This window comes from Adiantum capillus-veneris, chromosome 5, assembly GCF_014529385.1.
Source record: "Adiantum capillus-veneris isolate H3 chromosome 5, ASM1452938v2, whole genome shotgun sequence".
Classification (NCBI taxonomy): domain Eukaryota; kingdom Viridiplantae; phylum Streptophyta; class Polypodiopsida; order Polypodiales; family Pteridaceae; genus Adiantum; species Adiantum capillus-veneris.
The window spans coordinates 5,079,521-5,102,340 of NC_140935.1; the positions used below are offsets into that span (position 1 = coordinate 5,079,521).

At 47.9% G+C, this 22,820-nt stretch overlaps 1 protein-coding gene across 5 annotated transcripts in view; it reads left to right on the forward strand.

Annotated features, from left to right (window-relative positions):
• Nucleotides 1-22,411, forward strand: part of LOC147456817 (uncharacterized) — a 36,153-nt gene extending 13,742 nt beyond the window's left edge. Inside the window, exons 2-7 of one of the 5 annotated variants that reach the window (XM_086511932.1) lie at nt 6,268-6,409; nt 6,500-6,553; nt 6,652-6,743; nt 6,855-7,081; nt 7,235-7,376; nt 7,488-7,562. In XM_086511932.1, the coding sequence (XP_086368058.1) occupies nt 6,268-6,409; nt 6,500-6,553; nt 6,652-6,743; nt 6,855-7,081; nt 7,235-7,376; nt 7,488-7,491 (661 nt within the window). In that variant the 3' untranslated portion in view covers nt 7,492-7,562. Of the gene's footprint in view, nt 1-6,267; nt 6,410-6,499; nt 6,554-6,651; nt 6,744-6,854; nt 7,087-7,234; nt 7,563-21,540; nt 21,718-21,813 lie in introns of those variants that run through there. The other 4 variants (XM_086511930.1, XM_086511931.1, XM_086511934.1 and 1 more) reach the window with 4 other exon arrangements.
• The last annotated feature ends 409 nt before the right edge of the window (nt 22,412-22,820 follow it).

Below are 22,820 nucleotides of genomic sequence, written 5' to 3' on the forward strand. Positions count from 1 at the left end.
TGGATATAAGATTTGTTCGCGTGAGTGCGTAGAGCTTGTTGAGAGGATCAACTTTGCCTTCTGTCGCATATCCAAATTCTCAATTGTTGAAGAGATTTTTAACGGTCTTCTGGTAAACTTCCCTGTCGATTCTTCATTCTGTTCTTCAATTCTCGCGCCGGATTTCAACTTTTCTCTGCTTGCCAACCAAGAGATGTTATTTTTGTCAAATTCTTCGTGAAAACCTATGTGTACCAAGAACTGGGTACTCCTTCAAATCGAACACGCTTCTTCTGCTTTCTTGCCGACGCAAATGTAGACTGACGACCCAAATAACCCGGAAAGTCAGTTCCTTTCTTCAGCTTTTTATCGTGCTTTTCTGCTTTGTTCTGCGTGTCAAAAAGCTGAGCAATTCGTGTATGAACCACCTCTTCCAATTCTTGCTCTGTATACATCCTTGGAGTAGGAGGTTTCTTCAGTGCTGGTTTGAGGGTTGGTTCTGTGTTCTGCCGCCATTGTGAGTGCACCTCGTCGAAGGAGGTCTGGCTCATACATTTGTAAATTTCGGGTCTTTCGCAAAATTTAGCATCATCTTTGTTGCATCGGCGATCAATCGTCGACGCTCCATCTCTTCAATCTCCGCCTGAGTAGGCCAAGGCGGGCCGTACTCCTCGCGTGAATGTTGTGATCTCTTCCCGCATCTCCGGATGCAGAGGAAGTCGACTGATCTCTGTCTGAAGCCATAAGTGCCGCGTAAAAAGGATCGGATTTCCCGTAGAAGAGAAATCGGCCGTGCTCTGATACCACTGTAACAGACTTGGACACTCCAAGTCGAGATTCTACCCCGACACCACAAGAATTTACTTCAAAACAGTTCACAGTTCACCATTGATTCGACACTAGCCCGGCGGAGTTCTGTGCCTAGAGATATTGGCCCCAAAGACTGGTACCACTTTCGATATTTCTTTTTGTATTAATCTGTTGCAAAAGTACAAGTGAGTGGGAGGCTCTCACTCTCAAGACTCTGCGTGCAGATGCTTTGAGAAGTGGGAAGCCTGCCCACTTATTGAAAGGTTACAAGGGATGCCCAAAAGTAGAGCCCCAAAAGCTGAAAATTAAACACTCTCTCTCTCTCTCTCTCTCTCTCTCTCTCTCTCTCTCTCTCTCTCTCAAATTGCGTAGCCAAAAGCCAAAAGCGGGCGCTGCTTTTTCCGTACAACTGCTACCACAAAATCCGTCGCAAAACGCGGGCGTCCAGCAGGCCACGTCAACAGTCGGGCGTCCGTACAGCAGGCAGTGCCACGTCAGCATTCGGCCCAAAATTTCCGGTACTGCCCATGCCAAGGGAGGGTGTGTGAGGGTCCGGTCTGCAACCCTAGTATGCCACCTCACCTGTTTGTGACAGTCGGTATTGCTGCCAATGGGAATCCGTACATGCGTCATCAACTCCTTGCTCGGGTGGTCATGCCACGCCATCAATTTGTGACATTGTGAATGTGTTTTCTCGGTTGGTGTAGAATCCTAGATTTATGGAATTTCTGCAAGCTCCACGAGTGTCACTGTAGACAAGGCGACTTTCTCATGCAGGAGAGCCCGTTGAGGCTCAAGCCCAGGTCCCTTGTGCGTCTCAGCAGGGTAGGGAGCACTCTCATGTTGCGGAGCCAGTTGGGGCTCCAAGACAAATTTCTTCTGTCCACGAATAGGTGGTTAGGACGCCGATCCCACAGGCTTTACCAGTTCAGCCAGCCACCTTTCAGAGTCCAATGTTGCATTAAATGGATAGGGAACCAGTTTCAGGCTATGCAACAGATTCTTCCACCACCCACGGTACATCCTTGGTATTTCGGGGGTGGATTTGTGTTTTAGAGATTGGTTGGTTATGCGCCTAAAACCAACAATATATGCTAGGAATAGTCTTTGGGGGTATGCAAGGCATGATGCCAAACCCCATGTATGGTAATATTGGCATGCAACAAGGATTTTAGTGCAATCAGGGCCAGTTTGGGGTGCCATAGGGCAATTTTGGCATGGCCGGTTTTTTCAACTAGCAGGCAAATATGACACTAGTGACTCAAAATGTCAATGGCCAAGGGGCGCCAATGATCCCTATTACAATGGCCATGTTGCAGACGCTTCCCTATGATAATTTGGGAGTAGTGGAAAAGCCAAAACCATACAAAGAAGGTGGTGCAACGCTGAAGTTAGATACTTTCAACGGCTTTGAGGATAAGACGAAGGCTCTCACTTTCCTCCAGTAGTTTGATAGTGCTTATGTAGGGGGGAATTTTTCAGAAGCCTCCAAGGTCAAGAAAAGATGTCTATTTGGAGGAGATGACTGGAAACTGTTGTGAGTGCATCAAGAGTTTTGGAAGGATGAGATGGCTGCACAGTGATCTATGTGCATCAAGAATTTTGACGGAATGAGATGGCTGCATATCAAAATGAGGTATTGTGCAATCCGATCACTTCTATTAAGGACATTTGTAAGTTTGCCAAGAATTATGATAATACCTTGACGACTTTTGGAGGTGACCTGACAGATGGGGAGACTCCTCTCCGAGGTCCCTCCACGTCAAAATTCAAGCGCTGAATGCTTCAGCAGCCACTAGTCTGACGTCGGACCCTCCGCAGAAGAGATCCAAGCATGGCAACAAATCAAAGGTAGCTCGTATGGAGGATCATCGTTGTTTCGAATGCCATCAGTATGTCCGAACGATTTCAAGAAATTCTGAATAAAGGCGAATCTTCAGGAGATGCCGGCAAAAGTGTCGAGAAAAAAATTCAAGAAAACAATCGATTGATGCAAATGAAGGCGGAGAGCAGCGCGCAGTTGAAACGCAGGGAAAGCAGGTCGGGTAGGCGCACCCTCTCTCTCTCTCTCTCTCTCTCTCTCTCTCTCTCTCGCGTGGGAAGGGAAGGCAGCAGCGCGTGTGAAGGGAAGGCAACAGCTATTGAACGGGCGGGCAAGGACTGCAGAGGGACGGTGGAGCCTTGGGGAACACAAACGCGGCTTGTAGTTGGTTGAGGCGCAGGCAAGCGAGGAAACCGGCTGTGTGCGCAGAAGCTGCTGTAGAAGGGAACTGTAAAAGATTTTTTTACATATACCGTGAACACCCGCTCAACAGCGAGTTCCCTTGGGTGAGGTGGTTACCGTGATGATCTCTGGTTGCGTCAAGCCAAGTTCGATCCCTGCTCAGGGATTTTTGGCTGCCCACGCAAGGGTTGGTTAGGGAGGACTGGAGCGGAATCTATAAAGATTCCACCCAATAAAATCAAGAACCTACCACTTCTGCGGTGATAAGGCGTGTTCTAAGCAAAAGAGAAAGCCGTCTACCTCCGCACCGGCGATACTTAAGTAAGCGCCATCGACAATCCAGATACTTTGTCTTCCTTTGATTTAGAGATTTCAAGATACGTATCGGAAGGGGCTACCAATATCGTAGCCAATGTCCTTAGTAGGATCTCATAGGTAAATACTCTTTCGTTTGCTGAAATTTCAACTCACGTCTATCTTTCTCTCAAAGGGTGTTGCCAAAACGATCGTCACTTTGGTGCAATCTAGCAACGAGTCCGAGTTGGAATACGTAGCCCGAAAAGCTATGGCTGTTCGGACGCCCCTAAGTTGGCTACAGAGAGAAAGGTAGCGGAGAACTATTCCATTAGTAATGGATTACTTTTCAAGCAAGGCAAAGTGTGTGCGGCCGTTGATGAGGATATCTGCAAGCAAATTCTATTGGAGTGTTATGATGCACAAGTGCATGTCGTCCTTAGATCATCTTGAAACTGATGGACAGACCAAATGCACAAATGAAACCATATAACATGCTACGAGCATATGTCTCTCGTCGTCAATCTGATTGGGAATGCTATCTCCCGCAGATTGAGTTTGCTTGTAACAGTACAAAGCACTCGGCTACTGGCTATAGCCCGTTGATGCTTATGTATGGTTATGAGCCGAAACCACCAATCGCGTTTCACCACCGGATTCAAAGGGACCAAGATGCTATCGGTAGTAGATTTCTTACACAATATGCAGGAAATGCTCCAGATCGCAAAAGAGAGCATAAAAACGGCACACGATCATGCCACTTTTTATGCTAACCAGCATCAACAACCCCACGAACTCCAGGGGGGCATGTGGGTGTACCTTAGGGTACCAAAGGATTCCAAAACGATTCGAAATGGTCCATGCTTGAAATTATCTTCTCGCTATTGTGGTCCGTTTCAGATCACAAAGAAAATAAGTAGGGTTTCTTACAAGCTGGACTTGTCTCCAGGCATCGTTGTTCATCCCGTGTTCCACGTGAACCGTCTGAAAGAATGGTTGGGACAGGATGACTTAGTGATTCCTCCTAAGGAAGTCCTGAACTTGCAAGACACTACCTGTTACATTCCACTTGAACCCCGATTGGTTCTCGATCAAAGGGTCTGCAAGTCTCGCAAATCTTTGTACCCCGAATATGTGATCAAGTGGAAGCATCGTCCCGAATCCCAAGCCACTTGGGAGTCAGTCAGATCGTTAAGGAATTGTTTCTTGGTTTTATAACCGAGGATATTGCTGGGGACAACAATTACAAATAAGGGGGAAGTGTTACATCCATAGACATCAAGATTGTTGGGTGCCTACAATATGTCTGACCAGTGTGAACCGACTTTGTACCCTTAGTTGAAGGGAGGTGAAGAAGTCCTATAAATAGGACCAAGGTCTCATTTGTGAGTCATCTTGTGTGATCAACACACTTGGACTCTAGGCCCTTGGTAGCTCTGTCCGTGAGATCGTACTGGTGTGGGCTTGGTGGTATGGGAAACCGGCCCTTCTGGCAGAGGCTAGCCCGTTTGGCTGCAGGCTCCCAGGCTCGGGGGTGAGCCCGTGTTGGCTCTATGGCTGGGAGGTGAGCGTGATGTCCACTCACTATGTGTGTTTAGGTGTGAGTTTGTCTTGTCATGTCATCTATGCAAGATGGATCCGGAGAGGGACTAACCCCCCCCCAACCTTCTTCTTGCAAAAATAAAATGATAGCACATTCTATGGACCATTTCTGGGACAGAATTTCTTGATCTTTACTTGGAGAAATATGTTAGCGCAAGAAAACATTGAGTTCCGCGCAATTAACGAGTACAGACAAACACTAGTAAACTTAAAAATAATTCAGTATGTGTAGGTAAGAGCTCATGTTCATCAATTGTACTTGCGTGCTCTACACTGCGCCTAAGCACTTATTTACTATTTCTTGTTTAGAAAACGGGAAATTCACAATTGATGTGCTCCACTCGGACCCGTGTGCCAGTCATGAGTTATGGCTAAAGACTTAGTGAAAGTTGATAATAGATACTAACTAGTTTTTCAATGAGTGATTACGATATTTATTTGTTTAGGTCTTAAATTATAAATTGCGTTTCTGACTATCGTGTTTTAAAAATAACGTATTTACTTCTTTCTTTGCACGTACCTGAAAATCTGTACATCTCAGGGCTACTTACCTAATGTACCAAACATGCACGAGATACTTCATACATTTAGGGTTTTGGAGACATCATGTGTAAGGAGGTAGGAGGCCACCCCTTACTGGCCTTCTAGCTCTTTTAATTTATCTTCTTCCACTGTGTCAGTGGGTTGCTCTAAGCCTACTGACCTTTAAATTTTTAATCATCATTCTAATGCACCTGCATATGCACAATTTTTTTACATTGGTGCCCATCTCATGCCACGCTAGTGTGATGGCACATTTGGGAGGCAGGAATCCTACTTATCCTAGCCTAGTTGTTGACGCCACCAAAAGTGTTGCAATTCTTGACTATGCCTTTACAAGCGATTATATGAAGAGGGTTATGCAAGGGTAAAAATTCATGGACTTGTCTGGCCATGCAGGTCATGCAAACGGGCTCACAAGGGTGCCCGACTAAGATTTCCTAGGCCTTCCTAAATCTACCTTAGTTATGGGGCAGTGATATCATATCACATGGCCCATAGAGAAGGTGTGCATGTGACATTTTGGTTGAGTTCAGTTGGCAAAGCATCTGAGTGTTTTTTGCAAAGAGGCTTACAACGGTGCCGTACTAAGATTTCCTAGGCCTTCCTGTTCTGGGGCAGTGATATCATATCACATGGCCCATAGAGACGGTGTGCGTGGATATTTGGTTGAGTTCAGTTGGCAAAGCATCTGAGGGTTTTTTGCAAATTTTATTGCTATGGCTTACAAGGTGTCCTTGATATGTGATTAGTTGTGGGACTGTCATTTGTCACCTGGAAAGAGGATATGCTATTAAGGTATGAGAATTGTTTTCCAGATCACAAGGGCCTGCCTCTGTGTCGCTTGGCTTTCTAAATAGTCAACGAAAGTTGTCATCATCAGTAAGGTGGAAAAGGGTTCTACTGAAAGTGAGTGGAAAATCACTGATGGGTGATCACACCCAGAATGTTGATCCAGAGGTAAGATTTTGACTTTATTAGCGATTTTTGTGAACTGTGATTATTGTAAATCATAACCAAACTTCTTTAACTGCTGTTAAACATGAAAAGATTATTGCCCTAATTGCAAGGGAGGTAGCAACCGTCAGTCGACTTGGAATAGAGGTATGGAGCTTCCTACTTATATACTGATTTTTTTGGGCATGTGATTTTTGAGAATAGGTTGTAATGCCTTGCCTTTAGGATAACTGTACATGGATTAGGTTGCTATTGTGGTTGGCGGTGGGAATTTTTTTCAAGGATCTGCATGGGTCTCCTCAGGAACTCTTGATCGCGCATCTGCCGATCATATTGGGTAAGTGCTAAGAGTTTACAGCTATGTATACCTATAGGTCTTCATTATACTGCGTTGCTATGCTAAGCATAGTCCAGCGTTACAGTTGTCCTTTTATCTTTATCGATGCAGGATGATGGCGACTGTTATGAACTCAATTTTTCTTCAAGCATCACTGGAAAATGCTGGAGTACAAACGCGTGTACAAACAGCCTATAAGCTTGCTGAAATTGCAGAACCATATATTCGTCGCAGAGCTATCAGACATCTTGAGAAGGGCCGAGTGGTCATCTTTGCTGCCGGGATTGGAAATCCTTATTTTACAACTGATACTGCTGCTGCTCTACGGGCAGCTGAGAGTAAGGTTCTTGTCTGGCTACAATGTCCTGTAATAAATGTCACACTGTCAACATGTGCTCTGTTTCTGTTACATGTCAGACTTTCCTAGCTGTACTTCCTTTTAATTGTTTGTGAGCCGTATCAGCCTTCTCACCTTCTGACCTTGTCCTCAGATCGTAGACAGCAGCTAAATTGTGGCTTCAAGCCAGGGACAATTTGCATGCATCATGGTGCCACAGGGAACGCATGGAATGCGGGGCCCAGGACAGAGGATGCCCATTCCGGATTGGGGAACCTGTCCCCTATGTTGCCTTTGTCAGGACCATCCCCTGCTTTTGTAACATTGAGTTGCTGACTATCAAAGCATTGTTTTAGAGCATCATTCCTTGTGTCATAGCATTATGTTGGTGTCAACAAATCTTGCAGGTGATGATGTTGGTGTTGGCATGTGCATCGTCTACATTGAGGGGCGTCTTCCTAGCACTGCAATACAATATAAAGACCATGATTCTTTTGGACATGGTCAGTGACTATCAGAGCATCATTTTCTGTGCAGGAAATAGCCACTAACCATGTGACCAACCATATATTTTGCCCATCCATGCTTTTGTAACCGTTAAGGGTACCACTTGCAAAGTAAAAGAACAAAACTGGAACAGACTTTAGCACTTACGACTTGAAACTGAGAGAGAGAGAGAGAGAGAGAGAGAGAGAGAGAGAGAGAGAGAGAGAGAGAGAGAGAGAGAGAGAGAGAGAGAGAGAGAGAGAGAGAGAGAGAGAGAGAGAGAGAGAGAGAGAGAGAGAGAGAGAGAGAGAGAGAGAGAGAGAGAGAGAGAGAGAGAGAGAGAGAGAGAGAGAGAGAGAGAGAGAGAAAGAGAATGAAATGAAATGAAATGTTATATTAACGTCTTCAAAAGGCCAGAGTGACCTATGAGACCAGAAAGTGTAGCGCGGATAATGTGTCGTGCTCTCTACAGTGTGGGTGCCCCTCAGTGCAATGTGTGTGACAATCTCACTCAAACAAATGGAAACTCTCTCAAACAGAATGAAACACAGAAACAATGGATAACAACAGAGACACAACAGTGGACCAGAACAAGTGGACTCGACTAGCTCAAAGAACCATGTACAGACTCTGGCATGGCAGCGCACTCAGCTCCAGCCCAGGACTCACAGGTACAAATGGGGTGTCGAGGCTCAGATGTGCAAGGATGGTGAAGCAGTGCTCTGTGTAAGACTCACTCTAGACGACTACGTACAAGATAATGGAACTGCCCCAAACGACTACTCATATGTACCACCGTAAAGAGCCACCAACGGTTCATAAATGTGAGCCATGTGGTGACCTGGCCACGAGGTCCACTAGGCCACCGTCGGTCGTCGGTAGGTACCCTGCCACGTGTCACTCCCAGACCAGACGTCCGTCCAGAGGGTGCGTCTAGTGTGAACCAGTCCCAGTGTAACCCACTGTCCAACTGTATGTCCTGTGAAGTGACATTGTAGCCCTGCTAAAGGTTGCCCGCCACAAGACCGCTCACTGTCTCGGTGAGAGGAATACTGAAAAAACTGTGAAAACCACTAGGTGCTGCATCCGTACATTTCTTGAAGCAGGTGCTAGGCCCAACCATGACCTTACATGCCTCAAAAGTGGAGTAAAACACTGTCCTGCTTGCAACGCCTTAAGCCTTTGAGTAGGCAAGAACCCAATATGATTGCATAGTCCAAGAATCCCAATCGGCAAAACAGACTGAGGCTCCTCAACAAAGAGATATGCTCGGTTTGGATCCAACGCATCTTTATCCTCCATAACTATAGTGAGAAGAAAATGACCTGGTCCGCACTTGCAGATGAAATTGTTGAAAAGAGAGATGATCAGAAGCTCGAGTAATAACGCGATGCGGTTAAGCTCCATCTTAATGGCAAAACGAAAAGCATTAACGGCATTGTGATGGCAACCAGGTGAATGCTTGAAAGCCCCAAGGAAACAGCCAAAAAGCTTCATAAACTTGTTGCTGTGATAGGATTACACAAAATTTCTCTGCCCCTTTGTGCAGCATGCCATGTATTTACCATGCCGAGGATCACATTTTGCCATCATTGACGATGGCTCAAATGCTTTGGTTATCTCTGCAACGGACAACTGCTTATGATAGGCCTTAGTTGCCGAAATCACTGGGGCATATGATGAAAGCATGAAGTGAATTCTGGGGTAAGTAACCGGGTTGGTTCATCAATCACAGTGGGCTCTAAATCAACAAACACAGCTCGAGGAACATGCTTTCCCGCTCCCATCTCGTCTCACTGAAGAAGGTGTTAAAGGCATCATCACCGCCACCAACAGTCTTGTTACTGGGCATCCGTCCATCTGGATAGAGCTCCTAGCAAGCATTTTGACCTGGATGCCAGTCTGACAAGGGGCGAGGGGGGCTGGTTAGGGCCGAGGCAAGGGAGGGGGTGGGTAGGGGCGAGGGTGGGGAGGGAGGGCTAGATAGGGGCGAGGGGGGAGGGTGAAGGGGTGGGTAGGGGCGAGGGCAAGGGAGGGGAGGGTAGGGGCGAGGGGGTAGGTAGGGGCGAGGACTTAAGGGGGTGGGTAGGGGCGAGAGCTTAAGGGGGTGGGAGCCAATAGGATTGGGTAGGGGCCAATGGGAGAGGGCAGGGACCAACTCGAGAGGGTAGGGACCGATTGGATTGGGTAGGGGCCGATTGGAGAGGGTAGGGACCAATTCGAGAGGGTAGGGACCGATTGGATTGGGTAGGGGCCGATTGGAGAGGGTAGGGGCGAGGGGATTGGGATTGGGTATGGACCAATGGGAGAGGGTAGGGACCAACTCTCGAGAGGGTATGGGCCGATTGGAGAGGGTAGGGGCGAGGGGATTGGGATTGGGTATGGACCAATGGGAGAGGGTAGGGACCAACTTGAGAGGGTAGGGACCGATTGGATTGGGTAGGGGCCGATTGGAGAGGGTAGGGACCAATTCGAGAGGGTAGGGACCGATTGGATTGGGTAGGGGCCGATTGGAGAGGGTAGGGGCAAGGGGGATTGGGTAGGGGCCAATTGGAGGTGGATTGGGAAGGGACCAGAGAGGAAGGGTAGGGTGAATAAAGGTTGGGTAGGGGCGAGTGAGCAAGGGGGAGGGACTTAGGGCGAGGGCGAGGGTAGTGATGGGGACTAGGCGAGGGGGAGAGGGGGAGGGAGGGTGAGGGACAGAGGGTAGATAGTGGCAAACAAAGAGCACCCAACTATCAGGAGCAATACAGCTATCAAGATCTTGGAATTCATCTTGCAGGACGGGCTCTGAGAAGGGAGTTTGCTAGACACAGAGGAGAGCTTTCTTCTGGTCAAAGAAGCAGACACCAAAAGGGTTGATGTTTTAGGGGGGGTGAACTCCTGTAGAGGAGGTTTCTTACCGCTGCTATGCTTCTTCATAGGCTCAGGTGGCACATTAGATTTAGTTACTGTGGAATCATTTGAAGAGGGTGTTCTTTCAGACGAAGAGTGAATAGAGACTCCATAACAAGGCATAGATTTTGTGGCCTCCAACCACTCGAGCAGATCTTCATCTGACCCTTCAGGTGTAATAGGCTGTTCTTGTTTAGGTTTGGTTTCCATTGACAAAGAAACTTGCTGCACCACAGGATCCATACCACCTTCTAAGAGAATGGGTTGCATCGAGGAGCCAGAATTATGTATCCACATGGCGTCGTTTCCCCAGTCGTGAAGTGCTTTCGTATGTCGCAACCATGGCCTACCAATCAGCAAGGGATAACCTCCCTCTACCTGGGGAAGATTAACTACCACAAAATCCAAGTTGAAAGTGAAATCTTGTACCTTCAGAGGCACCTTGTCGACTATGCCCACTGGGTAGATTGTTCTTTGATCGGCCAATGTAACAGTGAAAGGAGCAGGTCGGGTAGGCTTTAGACCTAAGGCCATCATAGTGAATTCGGGCATCAAATTGATTCCAGATCCACCATCAACGATGACGCCAGATAGCTGGTGCCCAAGAATAGATACAGTGAGGCGAGGACTTTTATAATCGGTGAGGGGAGCAGATGGATAGGAAATCAAATAAGACTCTTAGGGCTGTACAGGGAGGTGCCCGCCACTAGGCCCAGCCCCCGGGTACAGAGACTGAATGACTGACAGGGTGTCACTTCTAAGTGTTGCGTCGAGCCTTAGCATGTCGTATAGTGACACCTGCTGAAAAGTATTTTTCAAGATGGCTTCTGCTGTGGGCTTGGCGCCTTTGAACTGGGCTCCCTTTGGGACCTTAATCTGTTCCAAGTCAGCCACTGCTTCCAAGAAGGCTCCATCAATGTCAGATAACAGTGAAGTTGGTTTGCTCTGAGCAATTTCGAAGGACTCGTCCTTTGGGTCAAATAGACTAGCTTGAGGAAGTGGGGACTGGCGAGGTGGACCTGTGGGCAGACTGAGACCAAGAGCTGCTCTTTGTGCCCGAGTAAGGACACCAGCAGGCTCCTCCACTTGCAGTGGCTTAACCACATGAGTAGCAGGTGATGGTTGAGGCACGGTGTTCACAGTAATCAAGTTTATCTTCGAGAAGGTGAATTCTTGCTGGTTCTGAGTCGAGCTTGAAGACGTGGATGCCCTTTGCGTGGGACAATCCTTACTGTAGTGATCCTTCGAATCAGGGCAATGACGACAAGGAGGGGACCCCTCAGGTAAAGGACACTTGCTCTGATAATGCCCATATTCTCCGCATCTGTAGCAGAGTATGGGCCGATTGGAAGGACGAAACGGGGGATGAGGTGGTTGCTGCATGGAGTTGGAGGCTGAAGTGTAGAAGCTCTGAGGGGTTGAGGTGGCATTAGCATTATAAAAACTTTTGAGTCGGGAAAGTACTTGACATACCTTGGACAGCAGGGGTATTGAGCAAAGGTGGCATGTAGTTGGGATGGCTGTAGTGGGAAACCATGTTGGATGCTGGTGCTAACCCTTGTTGGAGAGTAGGACCAAGACTTTGCTGTATTTTGTGCAATCCCTTTATATAGTAGCAATCCTTATCTTCATGACCCGATTTTTCGCAGAAGTGGCAATAAGAGCGAAGGGGACAATCCTGTGGAGGGTGTCCTGGAGAGCGGCAGAAACTACACCATACCATAGCCTTAGTCTCCTGCTGAGACTTGAGCTCTTCTAACTCTCTTTTAAGTTGATCATAAGCCTCTTGATGTGGAAGCTTCTCCTGTCTGAGAGAGAAGGATCTCTCTTCATGAAGGGCCCGCTGTAACTTTAGGGCTTCCAGTTCCCTTCTTAAAGAAGTCAAAGGGTCTGATGGACTGTCCACGAGTAAAGGGGCAGTATCTAACTGAGGAGAGTCAGTGAACTGCCTTCTTGCTCCCTCTATTCTAGTAGCAGTAGCAACAAAGTCCTCCAGACTGGCTTCAGGACGGAGACTTTCTCTGAGCTTTTGTTGAGAAGTCTTAGGCAGAGCCTTCTCTACCCACTTCTTCACCATGAATTCCCCTGGTTGCTGAGGCAGCTTGGCGACCAGGGACTTTGTTCTGGTCATGAGCTCTGCAAATGTCTCCTTGGGCTGGAGCAACAGGTTGGCCAACTCATCTAGAATCTTCTCTTGATAATCCCCTGGTCGGAAAGCTTCACAGAACTGCTGTCTTAACATGGTCCAAGTAGTAAAGTGGTTTTCAGCAAACTGACTGTACCATTTATCTGCAAGACCAAGGTGGACGGGAAGAGCACCAGGTATGCGTCTTCTCTGCTGAGGCCACGACCTCTGCAAAGAGAGACAAACCTCCGAGCATGGTCGTCTGCATCTTCTGCCGAGAGACCTTTAAAGGTAGGGAACTTGATGTTCACCTTTGCCAGAACACTTGTGAGCTCCTCCATGGCCTCGTGCTCTTGAGTCTGTTGCTCCCTAGCTTGCTGTAACAAAATGGGGGAGAGCCTTACCGGAGAAGGTGACCTGGAGGATGTAGAACCGGTCGAAGGAATGGAGGTAGCTGTATGAGCAGGTATGGCTGATGGGGTTAATATGCTTCTACTGGGCACCAAGGGTTGACGCCTTCTGTGGTAGTACTTCAGAGGACTCAGTAGTGCACTTTGACGCTCCAAAGACCTCCTTGTATGTGTCATGCAGTAACCGCCAACCCCACCAAGCTTTAGACCTTCACTTGGGCAAGACAACCTTCACTTAGCTGAATATTGGTCTAGACTCTACTAGACCAGGGCGAGTGACTAGACCACCTGGTCTGGACCAAGATGAGGAAGGACTAGACCAGGGACGAGAAGGACTAGACCAGGACGAGCACTGGGTGGACTAAGGCGAGAGAGGACCAGACCAACAAGGCGAGAGACTAGACCAGCTAGATTAAGTTGAACCAGACCAACAGGCTGCACAGGCGAGGCGAAGAAACCAGCTACTCAACAGAGTGAGACTTCAGTTGAGGTCCCACCGTGATCGCCAAAATGAGAGCACCTGTAGCGCGGATAATGTGTCGTGCTCTCTACAGTGTGGGTGCCCCTCAGTGCAATGTGCGTGACAATCTCACTCAAACAAATGGAAACTCTCTCAAACAGAATGAAACACAGAAACAATGGATAACAACAGAGACACAACAGTGGACCAGAACAAGTGGACTCGACTAGCTCAAAGAACCATGTACAGACTCTGGCATGGCAGCGCACTCAGCTCCAGCCCAGGACTCACAGGTACAAATGGGGTGTCGAGGCTCAGATGTGCAAGGATGGTGAAGCAGTGCTCTGTGTAAGACTCACTCTAGACGACTACGTACAAGATAATGGAACTGCCTCAAACGACTACTCATATGTACCACCGTAAAGAGCCACCAACGGTTCATAAATGTGAGCCATGTGGTGACCTGGCCACGAGGTCCACTAGGCCACCGTCGGTCGTCGGTAGGTACCCTGCCACGTGTCACTCCCAGACCAGACGTCCGTCCAGAGGGTCCGTCTAGTGTGAGCCAGTCCCAATGTAACCCACTGTCCAACTGTATGTCCTGTGAAGTGACACTGTAGCCCTGCTACAGAAAGTTACAAGGTGGTGGATCTGATACAAAGTCAGAGTAACAAAATAACCTAATCAACAGTACAAAACAAAGATATATATTATGGGATTCTAGATAGGTCGATGTGAGCTAAGCCGAAAAACTAAGCAAAAATGGGCGGCTAGTTGGGATAGCTGAATCACAAAAGATCTAGCATCGGTCGTTGGCGAATCTCATCAGTTTCCTACATGGTTAGTAGTCTGACCGGGCGTCGTGCATGCCTGGCCAGCGTGCTCTGAATCTTTTGACGTAGCCTCCGTCGATGCTGTGTAGTCCTACGCAGTCGTGGGCGCCTGGATTTCCCCAGTTCAATCGCTCGGTCAATCAATGTACCTCTGGTGTGAGACGGGGGGGAGCTCTGCTGCGGGAGTGGCTCTTGCGGCTGTCCCGTGTCTGCTCTGAAGAAGTCTGTAATCCGTCTTTGAGACTGGTCAGCCTCGCCATTCATCAGGCTCTCTCTGTGTCTGCGCAGCTCGAGCAAGAACAAACCTAGGCATCTTTGATCTTCGTATCCCATTACTCTTGAGAGTGGTCCAAAACCCTCTCTGAACAAGCAATGGAAGTGGCCTCGTATCTCGTAGTAGACGGGGCAACGGCATGTATAATGCAACGCTGTCTCAGGTTCCATGTCACACAAGGGGCATGTCCTGGCCTCTGCTGGTACTCTGCTATTATATCTCCCGGTTTCAATCCGCAGCTGGTGAGACGATGTGCGTAACTGTCCAATAGCACACCTTATCCCATGAGACAGGTGGGTATCCATGTATCTGGGTCTCATCACAAAACCATCTTCCGTAAGCTGGAGAAGGTGGTCTTTGTAGAAAGCCATCTTCGTGCCCAGTTCTTGTGCTGGTTGTATCCATGTCCTCCTGGTGTCTAGCTGGGTCAGGTCTTGGCGGATGAGCTTGGTGATCTCCGACTGTGTAAGAATGAGAGATGGTGCGTCCAATGAGTACTGGAATGGTGGCAGCCTGTCTATGCTGAACCCATGCGCCTGAAACCATGATGTCATCTCCCCATACCAGCATGTTGTATCTCCTTGTATGGCTAACTGTCGGGAGGACTCAAGTGCAATGCGAGCGTATCTGTTTCTGGGAAGTTCCCATGTGCGGTTTATGAAGGAGACTGATTTGGTGAGCGCCTCTACCACTAGTGGGGGGGCCGCCAGCTCTGCTCGGATAATGGCCCGTGGTACTGATGCCTTGGCTCTAATGAGCCGCGAGATCACAGAGACGAGAGGCTTCTCCATGTTCCCCCATCCGTCTGTGCGACCTGGCCTCCCGTGGTGATCCAATGAAGGTCCCCATATCTCAGCCCCATAGAGCAATGCTGAGGCCACCAAGGTGTCAAAGAGCCAGAGCTTCGTCCGGGGTTCCTGAAACTGAACCTGTGAACACATCCTCTCCAATCTACCCAATGCTGCGTGGGCTCTAGTCAGTCTGGTCTCTGCTGCTCTTCTGAGTGAGAATGTGGGTCCAGTAAAAACCACTCCAAGGTAAGTGTAAGTGTCTGTGTACTCCACAATCTCCTGGCCGTATGTGAATGTAGGTGCTGATCTCCTGATCCATTGTGGGGTGGTATTAAACACCATAACCTTGGTTTTACCAAGGTTGACAGACAAACCACTTTCGTGGGCAAACGTATGCAAAGCATCCAATTGGCGTTGCATTCCCTCTGGGGATTCGGAGATCAACACAATATCGTCCGCATATAACAAAAGTGGAATCCATGTCCCTGCCAACTGTGCACCTTTATCCCCGTCCCTGTCAATGTAGTCAGAAACCTCATCCACATACATACCGAAAAGAGTAGGAGAGAGCGGGCAACCCTGCTTCACCCCAATAGTGGAGTGAACCGGTATTGAGAGTCCCTCCGGGGTGCGTACATGCCCTACTACTGATCTGTATAACGCCATGATCCCCCAAATGAGCTCTGTGGGTACTCCCATTTCCTGTAATCTGCGCATTAGTCTAGCTCTGGGTACCGTGTCAAAAGCTTTGCGGAAGTCCACAAAGCTACAATAGATCAGTCTCCCATGAGATCTGCCTTCCTCGATGATGGCCCTGAGTGTTAGGATATGGTCAAGAGTAGAGAAGCCTCTCTTGAATCCTGCCTGCCCAGTTGCACGCATTCCTTCCCTCTCTGCCCATCTACTCAGCTGTTGCTCAAGAATGGATGCATACAACCGTGCCAGTGTGTGCCCGATCATAATAGTGCGATAATTCCTAGGCTCCATGGGGTCTCCTGATTTGAAGATAGGTACGATCGTAGATAGGCTCCAAGTGTTCGGTAGGCCCTCACACATGGCACGGTTAAACATAACTGCTAGAAGCTCTGCTAGTAGGTCTTTGGCATGCATGAAATGCTCAGCTACTAGGCCCTCATGATCATATGCTCTCCCAGTCTTCATCCTGTCAATAGCTTTCTTCACCATCTCAGCGTGAAAAAGACACATGTATGTGGGCATGGGTCGGGGGGGTTGGGGAGGGGCGGCTGTTCAGGTACTGTGTAGAGAGATGATGCGTACTGACCCCAGGTCTCTATGGAGGAAATAGCAGGGGGGGGGGGACTGCTCATGAAAGAGCCGCCACGCCTCACGCGAGTCTTGACTCATGAATAGCTCATATAGATCCTGCTCGAGTCGGGCCAAAAAAGCCCTCTTCTTCCGCCGCACCAGGCGTCGAAAGTCCATCTGTGACTGTCTGTGAGTGACGTCCCCCAACAACACCTCCCTCTGAAGTCTGGCTCTAGTCTGGCGGCACTCCTCATCGTACCAGCTGTTCTGAGGCATGCTCCCAGATCGGCGCCTCTGCTCAGGCTGGGTGTGTGGGTATGCTTCTGCTACTGCCTCATGTAATGTCTGTGTCAGTATAGTAGTTAGCTCCTCCAGAGGTCGCCCCGTGTCCTTAGTGCATAGGCGTCTGTAGATTCCGTCCATGTATACAGAGTCCGTCTCCCTTGTGAATGTGTAGCGAGTGGGGGCTGCTACTCGTGGCCTGTGTGCTACACTGAATTGGAAAGAGATGGTCATTGACACCAGAGCATGATCCAGTGCCACCCCGACTTGTCTGGGCCCAATTGTGAGATCCTGGATACTAGAGATGAGATTCGGTTGTGCCTTGACATAGTCCACCGTGTTGGCTCCATGTCTGTGTGGGAAGCAAGTGAAACCTCCCGCAACAGGAAATCTCTGTAGGCCGTTCAAGATGGCCAATCCATGTGCAGTGCCCATGTCTATCAGGTGTCGCCCATACTCAATACATTCCATATCGTGTGATAGTCTGGAAAGGCCCGTATCTGCCACATCTATCTCTCTTAGCATCTCCTCTGAAGTATCATAGAACACTGCCTGGTGATGGGCAGTCCTAGCATTGAAGTCCCCGAGGATGATAATGTCACCGTCCCTAGAGAACTCCCATATGTCATCATCCAAAATAGAGAAAGGGGATTGTCCCCTAGGTGGTGCATAAACTGATGTACTCGGGGGAAAGTAACAAATAGCTAGATAGAGGTATCTGCCTGTCTCTGCTTTCAGTCTCCCACATGTACCTGGCTTGCTCGTCCTTGTGGGCTATATGTATCAGTGGCTGCAGATCCTCTCTAAATAACACTTCCACTCCTCCCGAGCCCCGCCCTCTGTGCTCTGAGCGTGTCTCTTGTCTGTAGGCTGTCTCCCACCTATATCCACTGATGTGAGGCATGGATTGCCCCGGGGCTTGGTGTGTCTCAGAGTAGAAGATGATGTCTCTTCCAGTAAAGCTATCCTCAAAAGCACCCACATCAAGACGCATAGATCCATTGCAATTCCAGGCTGCTACTTTGAGTGTGGTCCCATAAGTCTCGCACCGTCATGTGGAGCGTCGCTCCAGTATTACTACTTTTCCGTCTCGGTAGAAAGCGATCTTGCCTTTCCCTCTTGCCGCTCTAATCTCCGGCATTACTTCCAGCATATGGGCGATCTGCGAGAGGGCGAGATCGTCCCCGAGAAAGATGCCAGTCTCCTTAAGAGTTGGTCTTTTCTTCAAGAAAGACTTCTTTGCTTCCATGGAGGGAAAACGAAGGATGAGTGCTCTTTCTTTTGAGGTTTCTCCACTGCCTCCATTTTTCTTTATGTTGCCTACCCTCCATGCCCTTGTGTGTGTCGGCTCATGAATCCCCATCAGGGCTGTGAGTTCTTTTACTTCTTCGTCCACATTGCCTTTGTCTTTAAGACCGCAGATTCTCACATGTAAAGCGCGCACCCTTCTCCTCTGCTCCTCCTCTAGTGTCTGGTTAATGATGTTGTTGGGTGTGGACGTGGGCGTTATCTCCTTGTCTTTCCCTTTCTTGGCCACCTTGATCCATTTCTCGGCTTCGTCCGCCTTCTGTTGGGTTTTGGTAAGAACATCCACCCAAGAAGTCGTCATTTCTTTGTGCTGTTCTTCTCCCTCTTTGATGGCCCGTACTTGTTCCTTGATCGTGTTGATTTCTTCAATTACTGAGGGTTGCAGTTCGCCCTCTTCCAGTGTGTTTCTTGATCGGGCTTTGGCGAGTTCTTTCTTGAGTGACGCGATCTCTTCCTCTTGGGTCGTCACTCGGTCTTCCAGCGTGCTTATCTTGCTCTCTTGGATCAGCACACGTCCTTCAAGAATGTTTATTGTGCCCCAAAGATTGCGGTTCAACTTAGTGATGGTCTCCGTCATTTCCTCTTTGCATTTTCGAATGGCATCCTCTAGGGGGTCGGCTTTATCGTTTGTCTTCCTCATGCTTGATCATTGTCCGCAAGGGAAGGGGGGGGGGGGGGGGGGGGGGGGGGGTTAGATGCACGTATGCACCCACACTAGCAGCGGTCTCGGCGAGTGGTAGAGCGGAGGCGGTACGGCCCGGGGGTGAAGACGTTAGTTACGAGAGAGAGAGAGAGAGAGGGGGGGGGGGAATGGGTATGGTAGATATACGGCTCGGGGGTGAAAACAGTAGTTACGAGAGAGAGAGAGAGAGGGGGGGGGGGGGGGGGGGGGGATAAGTATGAGTGGGGGGAACGGGGGCGAGAAAAATAAAATAAAAAATTTGACGTCCTACGCGTGAAAGAAAAAAAGAAAAAAAGGGGGGGGAGGTGTGGGGGGGGGGGGGAAAGACATGCTACGCGTAGGAAAGGGGGGGGGGGGGGGGGAGACATTCTACGCGTAGAGGTTGGGGGGCTAGGGCAGCGCGCGAGCAGGGCAGGGCGGCGGGGGTGCAGGGCGGTGGGCGCGAGGGCAGAGGCGGGGGGGCAGGTTGCAAGCCAGGCTCAGCAGCGCAAAGAGAGGCTCAGCAGCACAAAGAGAGGCTCAGCAGCGCGCGGGGCTGCAGTCGGGCACAGTGGCGCGCGTGCAGGGGCAGGGGCAGGTGCGGGGGGCAGCGAGCAGGGTGAGGGGGCAGAGAGAGAGAGAGAGAGAGAGAGAGAGAGAGAGAGAGAGAGAGAGAATCCACACGATAGTCATGGAGTGGCGGAGTTCCATTCTTAGATGCACTGGCCCCAAAACCCTGGCGCCCCTTTCGGTATTTCTTTTAAATTGATTTTCAGATAGTACAACTGCCGGGAGGAGCACTCTCTCCAATCTGCAACTGCTGGATTGAGAGGGACTCCCCCAAGGCTCGTATTTAAAGGCCAGTAGCCAAAAAGCATCAGATAACAAAAGCTGGCACCGTTCCAAAAGCAACTGCTTAATTTTAGTGCCCAGAAGCACTTCCTGTCTAGCTGCTAAAACTGCCACATCAGCACCCGCAAATCGTGGTCAGTTGTCCTGTACAGGTTCTCACGTCATCATTGACGATCACTTGATCTCTTCTTCCGTTAGGCTGCCACGCCATCACTTTTGTGACAGCTTTACTCCCATTCCCACCCCCTGTACCTCATTCCTCGTTCCCCATTCCCTGATCCCTGGACACGGCTCCATGTTACTATGGCAGGCTTGCCGGTTTGTGGATGTTTGATTGCGTGTATTCCAGTAAAAAGGTATTGCTGTTTTCGTCTCGTTTCTGCCTGTTCGAGCCACCAGTTTTTAGCTTGCATGAATTGAGGGATTTAAAAACTGCATTTTGCTTGCGTCACTAGGGTTTCTTTTCTTGTGTGATATCCTGAGTCGGTCTTATCTACACACACATTAGCAGTAGGCCCGTCTTACCTTGATTTGAAAGCCTTTTTGTACTGGAGCTCTGCATTTTGATGTAGCAGCTCTTTTACTCTGCCTTAGCGCTTCTTTCTTTGGTCATGTTTGGGCTATCCTCATTGGAATAAAGCTATGCAATGAAAGTTTGTTCTTCGGGCAAGAACAATGGTTGGACCACTGTTATGGAACATGCAAGTTGATACACAAACTTGTATTGCATTCAAGAAATGTCAATTGGTTGAAATCTGTAGTTTATATGGAATAATTTCTTCATTGCTATTGCATTGTTTTTGAGGTAGGATCCATACATGTGCACGGATGCAACCCCTACCGAAATATGTGAATCAGTACTTACGGATTGTAGCGTACATTAGTATGGCTTAGACTCTCCTGTTTGGTAAAATGGCATGGAATCTACATTCTGGAGCTATGAAATATGGCATGAAATGCACCTTGCGTATCTCAGTTTTTGGAGACTTAAACAATCTATATGATTTGCCATTGTATAATTCAAGTTTTGGAGACTAATGTTTTGAGTAGTATGTATATTTAATATTATCACCAGTGATAATCATGCAGTCTAGAGCATAAATGTATGGTATTTTGAGTTGGATAATTCGAATGCTCTTTGGTACTGTAAAATGGTTCTCTATTAAGGCATCTGCCTGAACATATCACCTTTATCTTAAACTCTTCTATAAATTATTATTTTCAAATGGTATGAATTTTTATGTACTGCAAAACTCATACCATTCAGAGCTGCGAACCTTCCATCCAAACACTATATACCTTATCACCTTGATTGTTTTATCCGGAACACTGCATTTACTACAGATTTTCTCATTACTTTGTGTCATATTGTGAAAGTTTTCTGTTTTCTCATACATGGTGTGTTTTCTCTATAGATATATTTTGGTTTTTGAAAAAAAAACAATCTCCATCTCTTTTGGGGTCTCTCTGTAACTTCAGAACTTCAGTCAAGATTTGTCCCCGCAATTTGGGGTTCCACCATAATGAAACACTTGGTCTGTTTGGACACTCTTGGATGATGTGTGCATCCATTTGAAAATTTGCGTGGACTGTCCACAGAAGGATAGTGGGTTAGCAAGACCTGCTTAACCATAATTACTAATGGTGTCAAAGTGTATTCAAGGCCATTGCATACTTAATTACCATTGTAAATGTTGGATCTGATGTGTACTGGCCTATTTACAGCCAGCCTATTTTCTGTTGAGTTGCTTGTGATGGGCTTGTGTGCTGTTGCTAGATCAGTCTTTGAAGCTGCCATTGACATGATGATTTTGCAGTTAATGCAGAGGTGGTCTTAAAAGCGACGAATTTCGATGGCATTTTTGACAGTGATCCCAAGCTCAATGCTGAGGCTATACTTCAGGAGCATATTTCGTACAGGGATGCAGCTGCCAAAGGATCAGCAATGATTGATATCACAGCAATAACCCTTTGCCAGGAGAATGCAATACCAGGTGGGCCTCTATAACTTTATGGCAACATGTAGTTCTAGTGCTTTATTTTGCACTTCAAAAAACAAGCTTCTTACATGCTGCTTTATTATCCGGCAGTTGTCGTTTTCAACTTAAATGAACCTGGAAACATATCCAAGGCTGTAAGTGGAGAACGGATAGGCACCCTTATTGATCAGACGGGGCCTGCACCTTTATATTAATGAAATTAATTATTTCTAGTTTCCTGGAATAGACGGGGCCCAAATAACGGCTGCATTTCAAATCCAAAGCATGCCAACCTTGGTAAAGCGGACGTTGCAGCAAGATGTATACTACATCTATTGGCATTTGCCATGAATTGGTCTGTGCTCGTGGCTCTTCACGCCGGCCTCAGTTTTGACATAGACGGTTTTGTACATAAGATGGGCGAATCAGAGTGGAGTCCTTTGTTCCCCAAGCCTTTCTAATTGTAAGCACGTTCATCCATACTCATTGAGGCGTTTCCATATAATATTCCGGCTTTGGATGTATGATAAGTTTCGACGGGCATGTATGCACAGCCAGTTTGGTTATGCACTTTTCCTCGTCGAATGTATTGGTACTGGCAAGTCACAAGTACAACCACTTTCCGAAAAAGTGAAAGATGTTACAAGGACTGCTGTGTCTCGGCCAAGGACATTTTTTGGTCTTTAATAATTCTAGTTGTGGAATCGCATATGAGTGTGTTTTGGTTGAGGACTCCCCTAGAACATGATTTTATTCTAGGATTCCTTCTGTTAGCACCGACAGTTTAAGCATCGCTTTCTCTTGATTAACAAATTTAACCATGTCCTCCTTGTAACATAATATGGATGCCTTCTAGCTCTAGGGAATTTCTTCCTTTAGCGGAAATCTTTTTAAATCTTGCATTTCATTTATCACATGAGCTGCGATTGTGCCTCATTTATTTGTTGTTCTTGAATATGGCCAACATGCCATCTTATTTCGGGGAGCCTTGACGAACAAGCTCATGGTGATGTGGATTGAGACACAGTCTTGCATAAGGACACTTACTTTAGAGGTGATACATTTTGATTTGCCTGTGATGAAATACCTTTGTGTAGGCAATATGGAACTTTGACCAA